At 34.8% G+C, this 9606-nt stretch overlaps 1 protein-coding gene across 1 annotated transcript in view; it reads right to left on the reverse strand.

Annotated features, from left to right (window-relative positions):
• The window catches only part of LOC107681271 (potassium voltage-gated channel subfamily KQT member 2-like), a 55540-nt gene that overhangs the window by 23140 nt on the left and 22794 nt on the right, over positions 1-9606 (reverse strand). The window contains 3 exon segments of the mRNA XM_016477521.1: positions 3785-3960; positions 4795-4921; positions 5003-5093. Of these exon segments, the coding sequence (XP_016333007.1) occupies positions 3785-3960; positions 4795-4921; positions 5003-5093 (394 nt within the window).

Below are 9606 nucleotides of genomic sequence, written 5' to 3' on the forward strand. Positions count from 1 at the left end.
ACAGAGAGAGAGAGAGAGAGAGAGACAGAGAGAGAGAGACGTCGTCTGAGGCTGAACTCATGATGGCACCTGAATGAATGAATGAATGAATGACAGGATGCTTTAATCAGACTCTTGACTGCAGTCTGATCCACTGATTAATCTGGACAAGAACTGACCATCTAGAAAGCACAGAGTGTAGTTCACTTTGTTTAGAATCAGGAATATCTGAAATAGCAAAAAACTCATTTTAGTCTGTGAACGGGTGAAGAGAGGAATTAGCAAACAGTTTGGAGTTGGCATGATTTTTGAACAAAGTCTCTTCTGCTCGCCAATGCTGCATTAAAAAAAGTGAAAAATTTTCAAACAGCTGTTTTCTATGTGAATATATTGTAAACACTAATTTATTCCTGTGATCAAAGCTGTATTTTCAGCATCATTACTCCAGTCTTCAGTGTCACATGATCTTCAGAAATCATTCTAATATGCTGATTTGCTGCTCAAGAAACATTTCTGATTATTATCAATGCTGAAAACATTAATGTTTTTGTGAAAACTGTGATACATTTTAATTTTCAGGATTCACAGATGAATAGTAAGTTGAAAAGAACAGCATTTATTTGAAATAGAAATCTTTTGTAACATTATAAATGCATTTACTGTAACTTTTGATCAATTTAGTGTATCCATTCTGAATAAAAGTATCAATAAAAACCCTCCAAAAAGTATGATAGCTTACGTTTATTTTGTTTGAGAATTTCATATCATCAAGTCTTAATTTTTCTCACAACACAACATAACCTGTTTTCCTCTTTCGTTTAATATACTGGGCGTTAATTATTAATCAGACTAATTCTGCTATTTCACAGACGGCTATCCTTTCCTCACGCATGCAACTCCGTTAAAACTCATTTATATTTCAGCATGTTTACTGTGAACATGCAATTTGTATAATGCATCTGTTTGTTAGAGAAAACGTGTTTTCATCACTAGGACAACAGACGATGTATGAAACTGCTGAGGAATCACGCAAGATGGAGCCGAGCTAAAAATAGATTCTCTCTGCAACTACCACTGAGGAACATCAGTGCATGAGACGCAAGCAAACTATTTCTAGAAATGGTCGTATTTTATGTGCATTAAGTGCAGTTTGAGTTGCATTAACGTTCCCAATTGCATTGAGCTCTGTGAAGAAAAGTGTCACCCTAGTCATTGGCCCAGTGAACAGGGAATGTTCTCAGAACGTTCTGGCAAGGTTCTCTCAAAGTTATGAATAAACGTTTTTGCAATAATGTTAACAGAACGTTTGTTCAAGGTTTTCTGTGACCGGCTCCTTAAAATGTTTTGACTCTTACAAGCAAGTCATCAGTTTTTTTCTCTAAAAATGGATGTCTTAACTTTTTAAAGTCAGTTACATAAAAACATAGACTGGTCTAATTTGAATTTGAAAAGTAAGGCTCATTACACCTTGAATAGCATATGGACTAAGTGTATGCAGCTGGCCACCCTGGTCTTTAATAATGTTCTCAAAACATTAGCACAAAAACATTCTAATTGCATTTTTGAAAAGTTACTACTTACTACTCGTTTCAGAACATTCAGAGAACATTCAAAAGTAACATTCCATTGTTTGAAAAATGAACAAATGTAACCTAAAATGTTCCCTTAATGTTTTCGGTAACACTTTACAATAAGGTTCCATTAGTTAATGTTAATGTATTAACTAACATGAACAAACAATGAACAATACATTTATTAATCTTTGTTAATGTTAGTTAATAAAAATACAGTCGTTCATTTTTAGTTCATGTTAGTTCACAGTGCATTAACTAATGTTAACAAACACAACTTTTGATTTTAATAATGCATTAGAAAATGTTGAAATTAACACGAACTAAGATGAAGAAATACTGTAGAAGTGTTGTTCATTCTTAGTTCAGGTTGACTAAAGTAATTAACTAATGTTAACTAATGAGTGTTACCATGGTTTTCTGTAACATTCACATAACCAAGAAAAAATATTTTTTAAACATTAAAAAAAATAAAAAAAACTGGACACTGTAAACGTTCAGAGAACATTCAGAAACGGGAACATTAGCAAAGGGTTCTTAGGACATATTTTTGTTCAAACACGTTCAACTTTGCCCATGTTTACTAATTTTTCAAAGCACAGCCAATGATTTCAAGTCAAGTCACCTTTATTTATATAGCACTTTTAACAATACAGATTGTGTCAAAGCAACTGAACAGCATTAATTAGGAAAATAGTGTGTCAATAATGCAAAGTGACAATAGTAAACACTCATTTTTCAGTTAAAGACAGTTCATCATTGAATTCAGTGATGTCAACATCCAGCTCAGTTCAGTTTAAATAGTCTCTGTGCAATCAAGTCGACGATATCGCTGGAAATGAAGTGTCCCCAACTAAGCAAGCCAGAGGCGACAGCGGCAAGGAACCAAAACTCCATCGGTGACAGAATGGAGAAAAAACCTTGGGAGAAACCAGGCTCAGTCGGGGGGCCAGTTCTCCTCTGACCAGACGAACCAGCAGTTCAATTCCAGGCTGCAGCAAAGTCACATTGTGCAGAGGACTCATCTGGTTCCTGTGGTCTTGTCCCGGTGGCCGTCTGAGACACAGGCTTTACTGGGGATCTGTATCTGGGGCTCATCTAGTTGTCCTGGTCTCTGCTGACTTTCAGGGCTGTAGAGGTCTTCTCTAGGTGCTGATCCACCATCTGGTCTGGATACGTACTGGATCCGGGTGACTGCAGTGACCATCAACGCAGTTTGCATTAAATGTAAAATTCTGCCTGTCTTGTTCCTGTCAGCTCTCCGTCTGTGATCATGTGCCCTGCATTTACAGTACAAGTTTATGTCTTGCCAAGTCCGATCAATCGCAAACCTCCAGCTCACACTTCATCAGGACGTCTCATTAAGCGTCGCCCCCACTTTGGCCTTTTCCTCAAAACCGCCACACCAAAATTATAAATACGCCAAAAAGACGCCACCAGATCCGTTCCTGACCTCTCAAACCCTCTTCAACAACGAGCTTGACAAACAACACTTGACAGAACAACTCCTGTGGTTTCAATTTTCAAAATCTGTACAGCAAAAAGCCTCATGGAACAACCAGAATAACAATAAACCTCTCAAAATCATATTTGGTCTACAGTATGTGCAATATTTCAACTTTGCAGTTTGGAAATTGAGTTTGTCTACTGTTGATTCATGCTTCAGCTGCATTGTTCGAGGGCATCAAACGACTTCAAAATGTGTTTTAAAATAACACGAAATGATATCTGCAACTGAAACATGTCCATAATATGACATATTTTTGCATGATACAGGATATAGAAGCAGAAAAAGAAAGTGATGCTTTGTTACATTTTTAATTTAGATGAATTTGGAACAACGTGCATTGACGAATCATTCACAATAAGACCAGGAACATGAATTAAAGAATGTTAACATTGATTTCATGTTGACTTTTTGTCAACGTTGTATGTTAATGTTTATGTTATGTTAACGTTTGCATGGATATGCACTGATGTTACCTGACATTAAATGCATTTACTTCTAACAATTTGTGCAAAATAAGACCAGATGCATAATGTAAATCGGGTTGATTTGATGAGTGTAATGGATTGCTTTATCTAAAGCCAATAGACCTTTATTGCATATATCTCTTCTGAAAGCCCCGTGGTGAAGATCTCAAACAGAAAGCATTGCAACAAGGAGAATGACTGCCGGAGTGTGAGATGAGATTTGCAGGAGCATATTGGAAGTGTTTCTGGTCTTCGCTTACCTTGCTGTGAGCGTAGACCACAGATCCCAAGAGCTTCCAGGTTCCCCCGCGCCGATCCATGCGGATCATCCGGAGAATCTGGAGGAACCGGAGACTCCTGATGGCGGAGGTGGCGAACACATTCCCCTGCGTTCCAGCGGCCAAAACCGAGATCGAGGCGATCAGCACCATGATGTCTGAGGAATGAAAAAAGAAATATAAACTGATAAATACACAATCATATAAAATATTAATGTGGCAGAAAATCTGCAAATTTACATGCATTTGGCAAGTGACTTTGTGCATTCAGGCATGCATTTTATCTCTATATAAGTAAAGGTCAGTAAAAATGTTTTTATGTTTTTAAAATACGTCTCTTCTGCTCACCAAGGCCGCATTTATTTGATCAAAAATAGAGTAAAATTGTGAAATATTATTACAATTTAAAACAGCTGTTTTCTATGTGAACAGATGTTAAACAGTAATTTATTTCTCTGAATTTTCAGCATCATTACTCCAGTCTTCAGTGTCACGTGATCCTTCAGAAATCATTCTAAAGCGACATTAATTGGAAATAGAAATCTTTTGTAACATTATAAATGTCTTTACTGGCACTTTTGATCAATTGAATGTGTCCTTGATGAATAAAAGGATGCATTAAAAAAATAAATAAATACAAAATTTGAACAATACTCTATATGTTCCCTGGGAATCAAACCTATAACCTCGGTGTTGCTGCATGGCATTGCTCATGTTGAAACATAATTTAGACATTTTGATCTTTTTCCATTCAATTACAGTAAATACAAGCGGTGCTTATATGACTAGAAAACATTGAAAGGATAAGGATTTGTGGTGTAGAGTTTGCTGTTAAACTATTTTCACTGATAATAAATTTCGCAAATAAATACAAAGAAACATGAAATGCATGAACTTTTGAAGTATAAAGACTAAAATAGTATGTTCTTGCAAAACGTACTCTTCATTTACAAGTTGAAAAATATTTTTCAGTGTAACTTGGCAGTACTCACCGATAACACAGAAAGGTTTCCGGGCGAATTTTAACCTTCCCCTCCATCCTCTGTATCGACAGCAACATCCTGCAGACCAGATCCTCACGATGTACTCCACTCCGAAAACCACAATGGTTACAATTTCCTACAAATACACAGACAGACGTCATGTTAGCATGTGATCAATGCACACGTGTTAAATCAATACCGCTGTGATATTACGTACCAGGATGTAGAGGGCGTCTTCTGAGCTCTTCTCATATTCTCTGATGGTGGAGAACACAGACAGAACCAGACAGGAGAAAACCAGCAGGAAACTGAAATGACAAGAGAAAAAGCAGTTTACCTGATGTGCATTGCATTTGCATGTGATTTGGGCCAAATAAAACCAGATGCATGCATTAATGCAGTAAATTTGATCAGCATAATGAATTGCTTTATCTAAAGCTGATCATGTTGCACCTTTTAAGATTTTCCTAATGAACTGTCCAGCAAATAGAGACAAAAAGCGAGTGTTTATTTGTAATCTGTCCTTCAGATGCCACATTAAAGTGGGTAATTGCATTGCTGACACTGTTTTTCTCACCATCTCTCTGTCAGCGTGAGCTCTGCTGCGGCTCCTCAACAAACTCAATAAGAATCCTGCAGGAAGCTAACGGCGCTCAGCCACAGACGCGGGACATATCAGGCTTGACACACGCTAGCCCTCCGTGTGACCACATTACACAAACTATTTATTGACACAAACATTATAATTCTCATAACACACTGACCCTGGGCAGTAAATTGTACCGAGTGATGTGTTTTTATATTATCATCTTAAACTATTCTGCAGAAAAATAACAGCTAATCTAAACTGACAGCTAAACTTTAGAGAAATAGAAAGGCAAAATTAGAATGCAAAATCTATAATAAACATTATGTAACTATTAGAGCTAATGCAATTTCATTAGAAAGCTCAAAGCACTTCATAGTGCAAAATATAAATGATACTGCTGTATGTACAGGTGAATAAAGAAAGAAATTGAGCGGTTATTTTTTTTTTTACAAAAATTATTATATTAAATGTACAATAATAATATAATTTAAATATATTAAATACATTATAAAATATATTAAATATAAATATATTGCATAAATAATACTAATATAATTAATAATACAGATATATAATTATATATGTGTATATGTTCATTTATGTATATTGTAATGTAATAATATTAATATAATGATAACATGTGCATATATATATAAAATTAATTTATATATTTCGATTTCATGCTCCTCAGTATGTATGTAAGGTTTTGTTTAATAAATAAATAAATGTGAACATTACATTGAAATGTATTTACATTTATTTATTCATTTAATGGTATTTTTGCTAAGCAATAACAGTGCATATTTTTGTACATGAATATGCAATAAATAAATAAACAAATATAACACACACAAATTATTATTTATAATGTAATAAAAAAAAAGAAAAAAGAAATAGTAAGATGCGTAATTTTACTTCTATGCATTATTTTCATGCATTCATTTATAAGTATTTTGATCATCTTTGGTCAGAAAATCTTTCTCTAGTACAGACGCTTCCCTTCGTCTTCACTTTATTTGAACATCATGATAACAGAAGAATCTCATTTTCTCTGCGAGGTCATGTTAGAGGTTCATGGAAAGGTAAAAACAGGTTTAGTAGCGGTGATTGATAGAGATGACACTGTACTGACAAATGACACGTGCGTCTTGATTTCTCTTGTTTTCACAGCAACATAATTTCAGGAGAAAGAGTCTGTCGACAGTCCCGGTGCAGTAATACTTCCCAGCAGGCATGTAAACTGTAATTGGACTTAACGTACGAGCAGACGCAATATAATGCTCCACTGGCCAAGTGTGCAAAGCTACAGCGTGACGACTCTACAGCACTTAAAAGGAGTTTTCTGACTCTTTAGCTCTATTTTTACACTCACAAACATCTTAGTCAGCACTTTCTCCTAATGAATATCAAGGGGGAACTTGAGCTTAGACTGTTCTGTGTTTAACAAGGATTTATTAGCTGGTGATTAGATGAAAAGAACAAGCAAAAGCAAGCACTAACACACTCACTCAGATACAGAGGAACAGCCAATCAGAGCGTTTGTTTTGGAATTTAAATCTCTTTAAGTCTTTGTTGCCAGGTAAACTTTTCAATTTAGGGATCATATCAAAGGTGTTTGTCCAAGACAATATTTAGATGTTATATGTGCATGAACTAAATAATTTAACGCCAATTTTGTTAACTAGAATCAGGGTTATTGTTAACTAAAACTAAAACTAAAACCATGAAAATAAAATCATTTCAGCTAGTTGCTAAGGCAACATTTCTCATATTAGTTTAATTTGAAGTACTAAAATAACTAAAACTAAATAAACCAAAAATAATATATACAAATTAATAAAACATATATATAGACATATTTAAAAAATACAATAAAAACACACAAAAATGACTAAAGCTTTAACTAAAATCAAAGAAAAAAATAAATAAAAAATAGCACTAACTAGATAACCAGAACATCACAGAGACAGAAACCACTTAGAGCCATACAGAACTTCTTAGCAATGACCTAGCAACCACCCAGATCACCTTAGTAACCAGCAACCAAAGCCCTGGTAACCACTATCACACATTTTCTTCAAAAAATGTAAACCTCTAGTTATTAATAACTCAACTTCATGTCATGCCTGACACATTACACATGGTAAAATCAATGTAAAACACGGCCTGTCTGTCAGGGCTTTTTGCTTTATTGTTATTATTTGGGAGAAAAGTAATTTAAACTTTGACTTTTGCTCAGAAGAAGATTGAAGATCTTTAATGGGATCATTTTCTCAGAAGTCTCCATTTTATGGAAATAGAATTATTGCATAATTCCAAATAAATAAATTAGGATGCGATTCACAAATGAATGCCAGGCAAAGTTGTGTTTGTGACATAAAAATATATTTGTGAATATGTTTTTTATTTGCAAATCTCATTTTATTTATTTGTGAATTTAATTCATGTTTGTGAAACTCTAAGATCTATTTGTGGATCTCATTCTATTTATTTGTCAATATGTTTGCTTTTTGTTAGCCTCTCTACATTTATCTGTGGATCATAATCTATTTATTTAGAATTATGCAACAATTCTATCTCCATACCATTTGCTCTAAGTTTAATCTTAGCGATTTTTCTAGAAGAAACAGTCAATGTGATTTGTCATTTTGGAAACAATTAACAAGGTCTCATTTGTTAACATTAATGCATTTGCTAACATAAACTAACAATGTTAGTTAATTAAAATGCAACTGTTCATTGTTTATTCATGTTAGCTCAAAGTGCATTACAGTCAACCGATACTACATTGATTTTTAAAAATGAATTAGTAAATGTTGAAATTAACTTGCTTAATTAACTAACAATGAACATCCTTATTGTAAAGTACTATGATTTTTCTGTCAAATGCATGATCATGAGATTGTATTATTTGATGCTTTCACAGGTGTATTTTGAATTTTGCATTGCATTTTGTTGTTTTTCGAGTTAACGAAACTTTATAATATTCTGCCAGGACATTATCTCTTTTTCTATCCGATTTTTGTTAATAAAATGCACAGTTAGTGATTAAAAAGCAACAAAAAACTCTCTTCTATCACGAATCCCTCCTTCACTCTTCAGTTTCTGTTGTCTTTGCATCACACACACCGTTACACTGCATGCACAAAACATTTGATTTCAAAGCTGGCCTGCTGTCGTACGGCTCGTGTTACTGAATCCAGTCTGTCCAGCAGTCGCATCTCTCCGGTCCTGCAAACAGCTTCTGTCCAGTGGACTGGATGACAAGACTACAGCTCTGATTATAGATTATCGACTCTGAACAAAACACCCATGTCAATACGGAGAAGAGCCGTCTCTCTCCTCCTGCTGAGAACACGAGGACACCAATCTTTCCCCATATGGGACACAAGTAGTTTTCCAGTGGGACGAAACAGGCCTCCAGGTTCAGGATCATTACGTTTAATGTGTGAGAGAGATCTTGCATTAACAAAAAAACATGAATTTGCATGGGTGGTTTGTGCTGGTTAGAGCCAGTCTAGCTGGCTAGATTTGGTCAGCATGATCTTTCTGATTTACCTGGTTAAGACTAGTAATCCATCATCCAACACACAACATATGATGTGACAGTAATACTAGACAAACTATTAATTGTATCATTATAGTTTATATTGTCAAGGTTTATGTGTAAACTAGCTGTTACATAGATGTGTTCCGTTTTAGTTATTTCAACCCATCAGATCATACACACTGCAAAAAAAATAATATATTCTTAATTACTAATTTCCAGTTAAAATATTAAACAAAAAATTGTAAAACAAGATGAATTAGACATTATGAGTTTTAAGTTACCCAGCGACAGTCTGAAGCATCACCAAGTACAAGACACCACCCGTGCAGTCTGTGGAGAATCAACAACTGGCTGATGATCTGAATGTGTTTTACTGCTGGTTTGAAAAGCCCAGTCTCACACCCCACAGCCGCTCTGATCTGCACTTCCCTTACCAAAAAGAAGTATACTTCAAGTTGATTTTATTAAGTATACTTCAGTAAAGTTCAAGTATATTTTTAAGTATACTTTATGTAGTAAGTATACAAATATCAGTGTACTAGTAGTATACTTGTAAGTATACTTGTAAGTGGTATACTTGTAAGTGGTATACCACTTGTAAGTGGTGGACTGGGAAGTCGTGGCCTAATGGTTACAGAGTCAGACTCGTAACCCAAAGGTTGCGGGTTCGAGTCTCGTACCG

Source organism: Sinocyclocheilus anshuiensis, unplaced genomic scaffold (genome assembly GCF_001515605.1).
Source record: "Sinocyclocheilus anshuiensis isolate Anshui unplaced genomic scaffold, SAMN03320099.WGS_v1.1 scaffold1632, whole genome shotgun sequence".
In the NCBI taxonomy this organism is placed as follows: Eukaryota; Metazoa; Chordata; class Actinopteri; order Cypriniformes; family Cyprinidae; genus Sinocyclocheilus; species Sinocyclocheilus anshuiensis.